The 16,257-nt window shown below is 33.5% G+C and overlaps 1 protein-coding gene across 1 annotated transcript in view; it reads left to right on the forward strand.

Moving 5' to 3' along the window:
- The window catches only part of LOC133173336 (zinc finger protein ZPR1-like), a 28,638-nt gene extending 13,154 nt beyond the window's left edge, over positions 1-15,484 (forward strand). The window contains exons 6-14 of the mRNA XM_061308325.1: positions 7-93; positions 4,117-4,157; positions 4,297-4,381; positions 6,846-6,929; positions 7,122-7,188; positions 7,338-7,498; positions 8,079-8,279; positions 11,713-11,781; positions 13,936-15,484. Of these exons, the coding sequence (XP_061164309.1) occupies positions 7-93; positions 4,117-4,157; positions 4,297-4,381; positions 6,846-6,929; positions 7,122-7,188; positions 7,338-7,498; positions 8,079-8,279; positions 11,713-11,781; positions 13,936-14,055 (915 nt within the window). The 3' untranslated portion in view covers positions 14,056-15,484. The remainder of the gene's footprint in view (positions 1-6; positions 94-4,116; positions 4,158-4,296; positions 4,382-6,845; positions 6,930-7,121; positions 7,189-7,337; positions 7,499-8,078; positions 8,280-11,712; positions 11,782-13,935) is intronic.
- The last annotated feature ends 773 nt before the right edge of the window (positions 15,485-16,257 follow it).

Raw genomic sequence — 16,257 nt, forward strand, 5'->3', positions numbered from 1 at the left:
TCTTAGATTCAACATCCAGAAGTGGCAGAAAAAATTGATGTCTTCATAGAAAAACTAAAGGAGCTAAAAGAAGTAAAGGAACCATTTCAGATTGTAAGTTTGTCAAAAATTAAAATAATCTGTGTTCCAGAGGCTATACTTACAATAAAATTCTACCTTCTATTTAACGTAGGTCGCGGGGTTAGTGACCTTTTAAAATTGCTCGAAAACATATTATGAAAATTTGTTATATGGATCCCCTACTTTTGTTGTACATTCTCTGAAAATTTTATAAAATTCGTCTGCATCGTTTTTGTGTTATTAAATCCCAAACAAGCCATCGTTGTCATAACATTTTCACACCATTCTATTGAATTCTATAGGGAAAACGTCATTTTTGACTCATTTTTAGGCAAGATTTCGTCTAAAAAAATCTCAGTAATTTCTAAATGGTGCAGACGAAATTGTTCCCCTTTTGGTCATTTCACACAGAGATGATTTCCTATAAATCTATGTAAAAAAATTAATATGTCTTCGAGTTAGTTTTCTCGTAATTTAAATGCAATTATTGCTTTTAACATTTTTAAGAACGACGCTATAAACTATCGTGACGTCACGCTTGACGTCGTGAATGCGGTCCGGTATAAAATGCAGAAAACAAAATAATATGATAAAAAAATAAGAAAGAAATTTATGTTTATATACATTAGTTAGGTAACAGTGTATCTTGTCTGAAACACTTTATGGGTTTCAATTAATTGTTTATAAGCCGTAACTAAAGAGAGAGAGAGAGAGAGCGAGAAAGAGAGAAGGCTTGGCTTGCAGGTACAGTACTCCTAGCGTAATTCAAAGACCTTTTTTCTTACAAGATTTGGGGAGTGAATATTAATTAGAGAATTTAATCAGATAAAAAACGTTTTTTTACACACTCGGAGCTAGTTCCTATATGAGTGGATTTTTTGTATTTAAAATGGATGGATTATATTTCTTATTCTTTAAAAAAGCTATACAAAACCCTTCTTTGTATGCGGAATTTTTACATTGGTTATACTTGAGTACACACGCAGCATACGACTGCTCCTATAACAGGACATGTTTAACGTGATGTCGCTGTCGTATCACCACATGTCGTCAGTGTTTTTTCGAAATTAATCCCATTCTGTTGGTATATTAAAAAAAATACCAAGAACTTCTCTGTCTGAAAATTTCACAATTTTTCACCGAACTTTGTACATTTTTTGAACATCCGATTTTTCATTCTCTACGCCGTTCGATATTGTCAAAGTATTTGCAAAACATGGTGTCAAAATATTCTAAAGAATTTTTAGCCTTTGATGAGCTTTCTTTTAAGATACTAAGATACACAGGAACAAAGAATGCAAGTTTTAGTTGGGGGGGGGGGGGGGGGGAGAACCCAACAGATATAAACAAGCTTAGGCCCGTAGAGACGGTTTCAATTTTTTTTCTTTTTATTTGGGGGGGGGGGGGGGCTAGCTCAAAAAAGACCACAAACAAACAAACCTAATTAGCTGTCCGAATCCTGGATGTGCCAGTGGTCGACCTTACAGGAACACAAAGTGCCCCCCCCCCCCACTGCGTTTTACGGGCCTGAAGCAGACAATCTTGAGAGGGCAGGCACAACCGCAAATTAGTTCTGTTTTCTAATTTATATTTTCATGTACTGGCAAAATTATTGAGGGGATCAACAACTGTAAATTAGCTTGATTTCTAAAGTAATTCATATACATTGAAAAAATTATGGGGACATGCCCATCCTTCGATTCCTACCGAACTAATATCCCTTTCTTCTTTAGCATGAATTCCTCATAAGTCTGGCAGTGATCTTTTAATTAAGTCAGGCGAAATGCTAGCTCCGAGACATTGTAATTTTGGACCTTTCATTTCTTCGACGCAATACTTTTACTTTGTTCAATTCCAAAGTTATTATTTATTTGCTTCAGTATATACTTTAAATGCCTTTGCAAATTCCAGGGGGGTCTGCCCCCCCAATCCCCCCCTCTAGATCTGCGCATGAACAGTATTGTAAGGCGTTACTTATTGAAGGTCTGTTGTCGTTTTTTTACTTTATGCTTCATAGCACCTGAGCATTTTTCAATTGTGATATAAATATACATGTATTTCAAAAATTTCCTTTTTAAAAATAAAGTTTAAACTTTTGATGTAACAGCTGTAATTGCGGTTGATTATATCATGACAGTTTACCAGCATAACAAACTTTTTTTTTATTAAAATACGTCAAAGGAAAAAAATAATCATACAGTTAACACTTGTTTAGTTGTTCCATATCTTTTCGTGACACTGTTGTGGTCTCAATGTGATGATAAATAAACGCTTTCTAACGTACGCTTTCGATTTTCCAACATTTAAATTGTAAAAAGTTTTTCTATCTGTGATAACTTCAGTTTGTTTGTATTGAAGAGTTAAAAATTTCTTACTTATTTTGACGTCATAATCAAATGTGCACAAGAAAGTCGCTCAAATCATATAAATTGCATACCCAGTTTTAACGACGTCAGCAAACCCACGACCTACGTTAAAAACATTCATAAGAACTTTAATTTGTTATCATTTTGCAAATTCTTGAAAATTTTTAGAGAAGCTTATACCAATAGCAGTTGTCTAAGAGGAAATTATGTTACATTATGAGGTAAAGGAACTCAACAGAAAAAGAAATGCATCTTTCTATCTTTTTTAAAATCAAAAATGTACAAAAGGAATGGAGAAACATTACTGCATGTAGACTGAAGACTTTTTAAGATTGTGTTTAGTCATTGACCTACTGTGTGACATTGATCTCCTCAATCTGACCAGACATGACATCGATGATCTCAATGATTTGTAAGTTATGGCCCAGAGGACAGTTGTTGATGTTTAAACAGTTAAATATTCAGACCAAAAACAATATTACTGACTCTGAGTTTAAGGCATAAATATCAATTTCAGATGAATAACTTCCTGCAATCAATTTATTGAACCCATTGAATTTTATCCACAGTATAATTTACAAAATACTTCAGCATTAGGGTTAAAATAAATTGATTTTTACCCAATCAGATGAGCATATTAGTTTCGGATTTCTTTTGTCTATTGCTAATTCATTTCCAAGCTCTAAATTTCTAACCCTTGATTAGGATAGTTTCAAGCTTGAGTATGTTGTGTTATGGTGTTAACTCAAGGCCATATCTTAAAGTTCAAGGTCATTGGGCAACAAAATTGTGAAATGGTGTATTTGTCAAAACTTTGGAACCATTGAATGGATTGTATTGAAACATGAGTATGTTGTTATTATTTCCTGAAGGTAAGGCCTTTTTTTTTTTTTAACTCAAAGTCAAATCTCTCAGGTAAAGGTTACTGCATAATGAGATGATAAAATGGTGTCTAAGGCTATGAATCAGAATGTATCAAGACTTATGTACAGTTAAAACTGCTATAGCGACCCACTGCATTAAGTGACTCACTGTCATATGTGACCGTAAAAATTCCTCCTAATGCTTTTTTCTATATATTATACCTGTATTAAATGACCACCTGACATGACCAGCGACCGTGATTTTCACAACCATTTTTAGCGATTTCAGGCAATTTTACCTTGATTTAATGACTATATAATTTTCGATTCCTACTTTTGATTTTGGTCGAGCATGCTACGTTTTTTGGTTCAAACATCTTAACAGACACACGTTTATTTCATTCAGTAATTATATAAGGCAAATTTTACAAATAAAACAACATTTCAGAATAAATGTATGTTATTATTGATAACCCAATAGTGTATCATGGTTTTGGTTTGAGATGATATCGTAAAGGTCAAGGACACTAAGAAATGAGATAATGAAATGTGTCTGACAGGGTTATACTTTTGAAAGCCTTGATTAAATGAATTCCAAGTTGAATATCATTATGTTGTTATTTATGACCTATAGGTATGTCATGACCTTGACTAAAGATCATATCTAAGGTCATATCATCACTGGGTATTAGTAAGGAATAGAAGACAACTGTTGTTGTAATACATAAAATCATGTAAAATGTATTGATATACTAGAAAAGAAACCTGTTTGGTAATTTAAAAAAAATGACTTTATGGTAATGTTGCTATGTGTAAATTTATTTCAGATTTTAGATGACCCCAGTGGAAACAGCTTCATTGAGAATCCATATCCTTTCTATATGATGTGACATATGAGGACAATCAAGTAGGCCTACAAAAAATATGCATTCATTTAAAGTTTAATTTTATCTTGATTTTTGGAGCATTTTTAATGCAAAAAGTTTGTATCCCTTAACATGGTTTACATATGCTCCTAACAAAGACAAGGACATGACCATTCACCACTATGTCAGGTCTCGGAAACAGGATGAACAGCTGGGCTTACTGGAGGTAAGGGTGACAGCAGTCAATGTAAAAAAAAAAAAAAAAAAATTATTCATGTACAGATAATGAATTGTACATAATGAATATGTAAATATATTTTTACCCAAATTGTTTAAACTGTGGCCGTGTATTTACTAAAAAAGATAGAGGGTTCATATAGGCAAAGAAATAGGTTTCTCAAGTTAAACCTACTGTTGACCAACTTTTATTCGCGACGACTTTATTTCGCGATTTACCGAGGGTAAACTAGTTCGCGACGATTAATTTTCGCGATCAATTCTTTTTTTGATCTGTTTTTAATAGAAAGAGAGACTTTAAGGACCGGTTCGCGGCGAGAAATATTCGCGATGACGAGGCTCTCGCAAACCTTGCGAAAATTTCTCGCACGCAAATAAAAGTTGGTTTACAGTATTCAGAATTTATTCTGTAAATAGTATTGTTATCATGCTCTCAAACATTGGTTTGATTTCTTGACTCTAACTATGGCCAGAGCTGACAACATTGCCACACTGAATTTTAATGTACTTAATTCAGTTTTCCCACAACAAACAAGGTTTTAAATTTTTGAAACTTTATCACTATTGATTTATATGCTTAACTTTGGTATTAAGTGAACTGAAAGGAACTGTAATATTAATTCATTTAATTATTTCACCCAGAACGAAGTTGGGGTGACATATTATTATTGTTCCTGTATAATTTTGTCTGAGAGTGTTGTCCCTGATGGCTTGGACAATCTTAATGAAACTTCAAAAAAATAATAATCATCAGATCTAGTTGTGCATTTTGCATTAAAAATTTTCAAAATGGACATCATTGCCATGAAAACAGAGGAAAAATGAAAATTTTAAATACTTGTAAAAGATAAAAATCGTCTGGACAGTTACTGGGAAAATGATTTAAATTTTTTTTTCTGGTTTAGTAACTGCCTGGCCAATTCTTTTCAAACATTAAAAGAGTACTTCTTGCATTAGGTCAAACTGATATCTGCAAAAAAATTGGAGTTGGTTGTGGTTGGACAAAATTGTTCATTGTTGACATGGAAACAAAAAAGGGGGGAATTTTTCTTTTTAATTTATTACTTTCCTCTAAAGGTATTTCAGACTGCTTAATATTAATATGTTAGTTTCTTTCCAAGATTCTGAGGTTTAAAATTTCCAAGATGGTTGCTGTTGTTATGGAAATAAAAATTGGTAAACTGATGAAAATTTTGATTTTCTGCAAAATAGAATAGTAGTTGCTTACTCAGCTTTCAATTCAAATATTGCACCATTGGAGTCATTATGGAGTGACATGTGATATTGTTTGCAATAGCAAAGTTTCTAGTGAATTTTATGCCCCCGTAATCGAAGATTCGGGGGCATATAGGTTTTACTCTATCCATCCGTCTGTTTGTCTGCAAAACTTGAACCTTGCACATAACTTTTCATTTTCACTAGCCAAGGGTTTTCTGTCAACTCCGCTTCCCATAAACTCTTGATAACTTTTCTTTGGTTGGAGCTATGGCTTTCATATTTCACATGTGTATTTCTTGTGACAAGACCTTTCTTTTGGGTACCAAAATGTTTGACCTCTTGACCTTGACCTAAGAGTTTGACCCGCTTTTGCAAAATTTTACCAAACTTTAACCTTGGCCTTAACTTTTGAACAGTTGGTGCTAGGGATTTCATAGTTCACTTGTGTTTTCCTTGTGAGAAGTGCTTTCCTTTGGTATAAATATTTTTGACCTTTAGACCTTGACCTTGGAGTTTGACCTACTTTAACCTTGGCCATAACTTTTGAACAGTTGGTGATAGGGCTTTTACATTTTGCGTGTGTATTTGTTATGACAAGGTCTTGCTCCATGTTATGACAAGGTTTTTCACCATGTTAATTTTGACCCAATTGACCTTGACCTTGGAGTTTGACTACTTTTAGAAAACATTAACTTTGACCATAACTTTTGAATGCTTGGTGCTTGGGCTTTCATATTTAGCAGATATATCCATTGGCACAAGTCCTTTCTTAAGATAACAACATTTTTGACCTTGACCTTAGAGTTTGACCCACTTTTTAAAAAAAACTTTAACCTTGGCCATAACTTTTGAACAGTTAGTACAAGGGCTTTCATATTTTGCAGGTATGTCCATTGATACAAGTCCTTTTTTTAGGTAACAACATTTTTGATCTCTTGCCCTTGAAGTTGTAGTTTGACTTGCATTTGAGAAAGCTTAACCTTCGCCGTAAGCTGCCATATGGGCAACAGTGTTTCACAAACACATCTTGTTACTTTCTGATATGCCAAAAAAACATCATTTATACTGTACACTGCCTCATCAGTTTCAGAGAGGATTGATACGGATTCAGAAAACCACAGTGTGTTGATCTGGAAAGTTGGATCATACTGACATGTGATTGAGTGAAGTAAACATTAAAATTGAGAGATGCACAGTTGGGTATGTAATAAAGTTGAATATCATTAACTTTTCAGCAAGAAAAAGCTGAGGAAGAACCTGAACTAGAAGAAAACAAAGATGAAGCAAAGAAAGAAGACATATTTGATGGCAAAACTGAGGTTATTCCTTTTAGAATATCTGAAGCATGTGATAATGGTTTTGGCAATTTTCTAGCAACAATTACAATTCCATACTGAGGAAATTTGAAAACTTGAGTTATTTTTATTTGTTGTTCAGTGTATACTAGTAATTGAAATCATTGTCAACAAACCATGGTATGACTGAGGTTCTTGTTAAAATGATGATTTTAGGTGGCGAGTTTCAGGACTAACTGCCCAGAATGTAATGTGCCATGTGACACAAATATGAAACTAGTTGGTATCCTTTTATTTTATTAAGTGAAACAAAGGAAATGAATTCTGTAATCAAGATGAGAATAATATTCATTTGGTACAAATATGCTAATCATGATATGCAATATAATAATCCAAGTGGTGTCAGCAATTACCTTTTGCTTAACGTGTAAGATATTCCACATTTCAAAGAAGTGGTGATCATGGCTACAACATGTGATGCTTGTGGTCACAAAGACAACGAAGTTAAGGGAGGATCAGGAATTGAACCTAAGGGAACCAGAATTACGTTAAAAATCACGGACCCTTCTGACATGTCCAGAGATGTCTTAAAGGTACTGGATATTTGAATTCTGAATATTTTGATATTGGTACACAGGAATGCTGGAAAAATTTGCATGTTTTTTCAACCAAGGAAAATTGCCTCTTCAATGAAAATAGTTTATTCTCATAAACTGTAACAACAGTGTAGAGAGGAATCATATAATACTTGGTGAAGTTATTACGTGTATATGTAGAATGAGGTCAGCCTTGTTGTCGAAATGAACTTCAGCGCGTGCGTGAATAGAGTCTATTGAGCCAGGTGGGAAATGCTGTACGAAAAAGTATTGTAGAAAAGTCCCATTTCTCTTAAAAAATATTATATGTAGTGTACACAATCATTTTAATGGAGGTTTAACTTTTGTTTTCATGGTATGAAGAGACCCATGAATTTCTAACCCCCCCCCCCATCCCTCAGTTTTGATATATTACAACTTTATATTGCAATCATCCCAACAAACCAATACTTTTTCCCCAAACCATGAAAAATAAATCATATTGCTAGCACCCAGTATATAATAATATCTTTTATATCTCTTCTCTGTTTAAAAGTTTAAGTGGTATAGAAATAATACTGACATTTGATAAATGTAGAGTGACACGGCCTCCATGGCTATTCCGGAGCTGGACTTCGCAGCTGAAATGGGGACTCTGGGAGGAAAATTCACGACCTTGGAGGGACTTCTGGTGGATATAAAAGGTCAGCTAAGTGGGTCCAATCCATTCTTTACAGGAGATAGCTCTGATAAACAGAGAGCCAAGAAAATCGAGATATTTTGCCAGGAAATACAGAAGGTAGGAGTTGTCTTTCTTTAAATATGTATTTGGTACTTGTAGAACATTGGCATAATGCACAAGTCAACGAAAATCAATTTAATTTTGTTTTTATAGTTCCTCAAGTCACTCAAATGACTTATTGTAATCTTGTCCATTATCTTGTGTCTATGAAATTCTGAACATTTTCAGCTTCTCTAAAACTGTTGAAAAAAAATTTTAATCAACTTTGGAATGATGAAAAGGAACAAAAATTGTAAACGACATTTTGCCACACTCTCCTATGGCATAAAGGACAATCATGTTGTACACTATTTGCAACCATGATGTACATTGCTCCTTGTTCTATTCACTATGATTTAAAGACCAGCAGTTGTTAATTCAATAGCTATTAACAATAAAAAAAAATATTTTAATAAGAAAATAAAAAAAAAAAAACATGTTTGAGAATTGGCACTGTAAATGTTAAATGAAACAATTTTCTGGTGAAATTGTATTCTTCACAAAATATTTGTTTAAAAAACTAAGAAAAATAAATATTCTTTGTAAATTTTGGTTTTATTTGGAGGTTTAATAAATTTATATTGCAAAAAATGCAAATTTGGTTACAAATCATCAAATTTAATAGTTACCCTTGCACCAAAGAGCTTGTGATCTTTAAAGAGCTAACTTTATTTGATAAAGGAAATTTGATTTGTTTCATGTGGAAAATTTTTAAGTAAGATTCACATGTGAGTTTTTAGCTCACCTGAGCTGAAAGCTCAAGTGAGCTTTTCTGATCACATTTTGTCTGTAGTCTGTCTGTCTAGCTGTCTGTCCGTCTGTAAACTTTTCACATTTTCGACTTCTTCTCCAGAACCACTATGCCAATTTCAACCAAACTTGCCACATAGTATCCTTGGGTGAAGGGGATTCAAGTTTATTCAAATGAAGGGGCACGTCCTTGTTCAAGGGGAGATAATTCAGAAATAGTGAAAATTTGATGGCATGTTTTAAAAATCTTCTTCTCAAGAACCATTGGGCCAAAAAAGTTGAAACTTTTAGGAATGCATCTTTACGTAGTGTAGATTCAAATTTGTTCAAATGATGACCCCTGAGGGTAGGGTGGGGTAACAATGGGGGATCAAAGTTTTACTTTGAAATATATAGGCAAAAAACTTGTAAAATCTTCTTCTCAAGAACAACAAAGCCATGATTAATCATATTGATATGGAAGCATCCTCAGGTAGTTTAGATTTAAGTTTGTTCAAATCATGACCCCCAGGGGTAGGGTGGAGTCACAAAGGGGGATCAAAGTTTAACATAGAATATATAGGAAAAAAATCTTTAAAGATCTTCTTCTCAAGAACAGCAAAGCCTTGTTTAGTCATATTGATATGGAAACATTCTCAGTTAGTGTAGATTCAATTTTGTTCAAATGATGACCCCTGGGGATAGGGTGGGGCCACAATGGGGGATCAAAGTTTTACATAGGAATATATAGGCAAAAACTTGTAAAATCTTCTTCTCAAGAACAACAAAGCCATGATTAATCATATTGATATGGAAGCATTCTCAGGTAGTGTAGATTCAAGTTCATTCAAATGATGACCCTTGGGGATAGGTAGGAGCCCCAATAGGCGATCAAAGTTTTATATAGGAATATATAGGAAAAAATCTTTAAAGATCTTCTTCTCAAGAACAGCACAGCTTTGTTTAGTCATATTGATATGGAAGCATCCTCAAGTAGTGTAGATTCAAGTTTGTTCAAATGATGACCCCCTGGCTTAGGGAGGGGCCACAAGGGGGATTAAATAATTACAAAGGAATATATAGGAAAAAATCTTCTCAAGAACAGAAGAGCCATGTTTAGTCAAATTGATATGGAAGCATCCTCAGGTATTGTAGATTCAAATTTGTTCAAATGATGACCCCCCCCCCCCCCCCCCCCCCCGGTGGTAGGGAGGGGCTGCAATGGGGGATCAAATTTTTACAAAGGAATATATAATAAAAAAATCTTTAAAAATTTTCTGCTTAAGAACAGCAAAGCCATTCCTTATATTGATATGGAAGCATCCTCATATAGTTTAAAATTCAAGCCCCCCCCCCCCCCCCCCTCCCCGTAAAATTTTCAATACTGAACTGATATGTGCTTTTTCCTAGCAAATGTGTTCAGTTGAGCGATGTGGCCCATGGGCCTCTTGTTTCCCTAAGGTGTCAAGATACAAGTCTGATTACCTAAAATGTATTACATGTAGTTAAGATTTCCAGCAAATGATTTGCATGAAGATGAAAACAGGAAATAAGGAAAATGGCAAATCATATTGATTTTTTTTATGCATATCCCCATCCTGCTTTTTTGTGGCCAATATTTTAAAGTCCAAAAATAAAAAAGTCGAAAATAAAAACTGACTGATTTAATTCTTCACTAGATGTAGAAAAAACACAGCTGCAAGTTTCCAGTCCTTATTCCAAAAGAATTGTTAATAGAGCCAGTCTGCAGGCATTGTTTCTGGAAAAGACACTTGATCAATTTGGGTCTTACTTCAGAACATTAGTGCTGTCTTAAAATACTTCAGGCTGTTTTACATAAAAGTTAGCATGCCTAAGTTTTTCCTGAATAATTTTTAATCTGAATAAAAAAATAGTTCCAATGTGTTACAAAATTTATAGACATGGATTAAAAAACCACAATAACTTCTGTTTAGTATCTTTTGGTATGACAGATTTATTAAACTGGCATATTACAGCAAATTGCAATTCTCATGAATTTCATATCAAAATATTGATTTTTCTGGAGATGAATTGGATGTTCTATCAGTGTTTAACTGAAATAACATGTATTTATGACATTGTATTTTCATCCTAATTACGCTGCGGTTATCATTTACTAAGAATCAGCCCTGTCAAATGCCACTATAATTGTGAAGTTTTTAGCCTGTAGCAGCACATTTAACCTGGTTTGATTATTGGGATTCTTCTTGTGTGTTTAGCATACGTTTATCCTTGTTTAACTATGTGTCTCCTCCTTTGTCATTTTATCAGAATTATGATTGAAATTCATAGGGTTATAAAGCAAAACAAAATCCACACAGTCTGTTGTAAAAAATAAACTTTTATAATTGATGTTTATATTTGCCCGAGTTTTGTCAGTGGAGAACCATGCCAGTATATATCTGGAGGTATCTGCTCATAATGAGATAGCATGACTTCAGTAGATGTGGACAATATTATTTAAATTAGATTTTATAAGGCCAAAAACAGCGTGAGGACATAAAAAATCATTGAAATTTAAATGCAGTATATGGATTGAATATCAACTTTTTTAGTGTTTGCGGATAAAAACATCATAGGAGTTCAGGGCCATTCCTTTGTAACAGGTTTCTAAGCTTATGTGAATTGTCACATGCCCCTATGCTGGTAATTAACTCATTCCCATATAAGCTTTATTTAATTGTTTCATTACTACTTGCAGATTATATCCGGAGAGAGACTAGGTGACCATTTTGTCCTAGATGACCCTGCTGGCAATAGTTACTTACAGGTATGTAAAGATTAACAGTTGAGTACAAGTTGTTAACAGTTGCATGTAGTGAGAGGTCTGTATACATTAACAGTTAATTACAGGAATATGTATGCTAACAGTTAATTACAGTTATGTAAACATTAACAGTTAATAACAGGAATGTAAATGTTAACATTAAATTACAGGTATGTTTATGATAACATTTAATTACAGGTATGAATAGGTAAACAGTTAATTACAGAGATTTTTATGCTTACAGTTGATTTCAAGTTGAATATAGGGCTGGGTATTGGTTGGGAATTTCGTATTACGATATTTGGAACTGTATTACGATATGTATTGCAATGTTTTCAGAAATAGTTAAAATGCTTTTTTCTTATTTTATTAACTTTCATTTATAAGCAGAGTGTATATAAAACTTTAATAAATATGTTGTACCAAAAAAATTCTATTTGATTTCACAAGAGTTTGGCGACGTAATGCAACGATACAACAAACCTTTACTGTTTGGTACTGTTTGGCACGATTGAATATGTTTCTGATATCTTAAATTTCATATTTTACTTTATAAATCTAAAGCCCAAGCATATTGCTGGTATATTGGTACTGGGAAAATGTTTCGCAATACTATTTTTTATTAACGAATTGCCATATACCGGAATATCGATATTATTGCGCAGCCCTTTGGAAAATGGAAAAAATACGTCAACAATTCAGTGTGTAAATAACGGCCTAACAATTAGTATGAAATACATCAGTCAGCATTTGACTTAATGATAGGTTGTATTTACTGACAAGGTCATTGTATTGACTATAAAACTTGCGAAATGATGACTTCAAATGAGACTGTTGATATCCCTGTTTCATCAACTTGTTTGTCAATAACTTGCCTTGTTTTAGAAATTTTTCATACGTAGAGCATGCTCTAGCGTATTAAATCAACTGGGAGACAAAAACCCTATATGCAGGTGGTCAGGATATATTGCTACATAAGTAAGGGAAGTTGACTATTGAAAAATTGAAGTCATAACGTTTATCATAAAGCTTTGTTGTTAGGTTACCATTAAAGTCTTTTTCTAGTAAAATATCCAAATATGAAACAGATATGTCAGACTCTGTGGTATCTTTTATTTCAAGCTGACTGGGCTTTATATAGAGTCGGCATATGAATAGAAGTAAATTTTGTTAATTGATAATATGTCGTCGATATATCTAAATTTCGAGTTGAAGGCCATAGCAAGTGTTTTTCTTCTTCTTCTTGCGAAGAAGTTTTTGAACAAATTCTGCTTCATATGAATACAAAAATAGGTCTGCTAATAAGGGGGCACAATTGGTACCCATGGAAATTCCAATACATTGTTGAAAGACCTGATCTCCAAAAACTACATGGATATTGTCAATCAGAAACTCAAGCATCTTTTTAATATCATCTTCAGAGTACTTGTGTGTACAATCAGAATGAATTATGATTATGTTATGATTATGACAAAAAACTCAGTTTTAAGGCACATTTTTATTTGAAGCCAAATTAATACAATATCCATATAAAACCAAAGATATTCCCCTTCTGTCCCCCAACTCCAATAAATGAAGAAAAAGTTTGTATCTAGAATTCCGAAATTTACAGAAGACTTGCTTAGCAAAATGAAAAATCCAAATTGTATAAAATCTAAATAGAATAATAACAGATAAAGTTTGCTTCAAATATGTTTACCATTTGATTTTACTCATTGAGGGTTCAGTTACCAAAGAACCATAACTATCCCCTGATGTATATGTAGTTCACAGTATTAGTATAAAGTGTTATGTACTACCATTATTATTTATGAGAACTTTAGTTTTACATCAAAACATTCCCACAAAATTGCACATAAATAAATATTTTAGAGAATAAAATGTAATTAGATTAGTTTTATTGTTAGTTGAGTCATTATTTTAAAACAAGCAGAGTATATGATTGAGATGAATCAGTGAAAATCAATTATTGCATTTTATTTCATTTCATTATTTTTTTTTTCTTTGAGGAACATTTCTCATCAAAAATACTTGTCAACACCACCACTAAATAATGAATTCTAGGCTGTAGTAATGGTGCTCCTTGATGAAAATTTAATTATGAGGTCTCTTATGATTTGACCTTGTTTTATGTAGGATGTTGTTTTATATTGACAGAATGTCTACGCCCCTGAACCAGATCCTGAGATGACAGTGGAACATTACGAGAGAAGTTACGAACAGAACGAGGACCTGGGACTTAATGACCTGAAAACGGAAAATTACGAAACATCATGACCTTTACTCACTTTTCTCCAGTGAGGGAACAACAAAACATCGGTGTCACTTAAACCATAAAGTTATCTGGCTCTGACTGTGGGGGATGCTGGTAACTCATAAAAAGGGAGGAATGATTGCAGTGAGAACCGTAGGGAATATTCTCATTGTGTTGGTTATTTATCAGCATTTATCCTCATTCTAATATCAATGATTAACAAAGCAAGTTTGTTTGATATTATTTAATGAACATTTTTGAACAATGTACATATTGGTGTGGAGCAGCCTTTGTATTATTGTAGTCAATATGTACATAATAGTGTTGTAAATCTCACCATTACTGTTCTCAATACATTGTGATCATCAATAAAAAGATAATGCAGCAATTTTGTGACAGTACTTTTTATTATACTCATATAAATGGATGATTCTGTCCACTCTAATTCAGTACTTGAACCTTGTATAAATGTTATACAGAATTAAATGATATGAGGTGAATACAGTCATATAACAACTCACAAATCAGAATGGGGTGATGGTTATAATTTTCAAAATAAGCTAAAAGATTGAATTCACCAAATAACAACTTGGAATTTGTCTTATTGTATGAATGCATTGTTTTGTCATTTTTCTTACCACACTGATAAATGAAATATGAAAGTCTAGAAGAGCATTTGAAGTATTATACTGTATGTTATCATGATGAATGTCCCTGCTAATGAAATGATGAAGATCGCACAAATTTTGAGTGTGCTGATTAATGTATGTTTACAATATATAATATGAAAAGAAAAGGTTGTGGTTGCCTCCTTTACTTTAGATTTGGTTTTCCTTTTCTCTTCAGTGGTGTGAATTTCCAAGGCTATCCAAAAACTACAATGTTTCAAGGGAAATTAAAAGATTTTAATTACTTTTTAAGGTCAATATAATAATCATTGAATTTCGAAATGCAGTTTTCACCCATTCTGACAGAAAACAAAATGATGCTTGCTATTTTGAATTAAGAAATTGTTAATGTGATAATATTAAGTTTGTTGCTGGCTTTTAGAAGATCAGTCTTAGTTTTTTTTAATGGACACACACAGTCTGTATATAATATAAAGTATAATGTTATAAATTTTTAACAGAAAATTTTTTTTTAGGTCACCTGAGTCACTCAGGTGACCTATTGCTATCCGTTTTTGTCCGTCGGCGTGCGATGTGCGTTAACATTTGAACATTTTCAGCTTCTTCTCTGAAACCGCTCAACCAATTTCAACCAAATTTGGCATATAGCATCTATGGGTGAAGGGGAAAAAAATTGTGAATTTCATGGTCCCTGCCCCCCTGGGGCCTGAGGGGTGGGGCTAAAACCACCAAAAATAATGCAATCTTTAAAAATCTTCTTCTTTACTCCTGTACATCAAGCAGTCAAACTGTTGGCATCATTGTAATAAGCATTGAGCCCTCTACCAAAATTGTGAAATTCATGGCCCCAGGGTCAGGGGTTCTGGCCCCAGGGTGGGGCTGTATAGATCATATAGTGAAAGTGCATTATTTCTTTGAAAATCTTCTTCTCTGCTCCTGGGTATTGAATAAAGTAACTAAGTACATAGTTATGATGAGCAAGAGTGCCTCTTCCAAAATTGTGAAATTCATGGCCCCAGGGTCAGGGGTTCTGGTGTAAAGGCGAGGCTCTATTAATTATATAGTGAAAATGCATTAATTCTTTGAAAATCTTCTTCTCTGCTCCTGGGTATTAAATAAAGTAACTAAGTACATAGTTATGATGAGCAAGAGTGCTTCTACCAAAATTGTGAATTTCATGGCCCCAGGGTCAGGGGTTCTGGTGTTAGGTTGGGGCTCTATTGATTATATAGTGAAAATGCATTGATTCTTTGAAAATCTTCTTCTCTGCTACTGGAGATTATTTAAACAAACTACATGTAAGTGCATGATTATGATCGGCAAGGATGCCTCTTAAAATTTTTAAATTTTGGGGTTCTTGAGGAGGGGGGGGGGGGGGGTTCTATTGATTATATACTGAAAAATCATTAATTCTATTAATTAATCATTGATTAATCCTGTCTGCTCCTTAGTGTTGAGCTGATAAATAAATTGCTTAGCTATGATGAAAATGGGAGCTTCGAACAGAATTTTTAAATCTTGTGGTCCTAGGGTCAGGGGTTCTGGCATAATGGGGGGGGGGGGGGGGGCTTTTGATAATATAGTAGAAAAGTTTTA

The sequence above is a fragment of the Saccostrea echinata genome, unplaced genomic scaffold (assembly GCF_033153115.1).
Source record: "Saccostrea echinata isolate AGI-Se365-2 ecotype Australia unplaced genomic scaffold, CSIRO_AGI_Sech_v1 ptg000056l, whole genome shotgun sequence".
NCBI classification, from domain to species: Eukaryota; Metazoa; Mollusca; class Bivalvia; order Ostreida; family Ostreidae; genus Saccostrea; species Saccostrea echinata.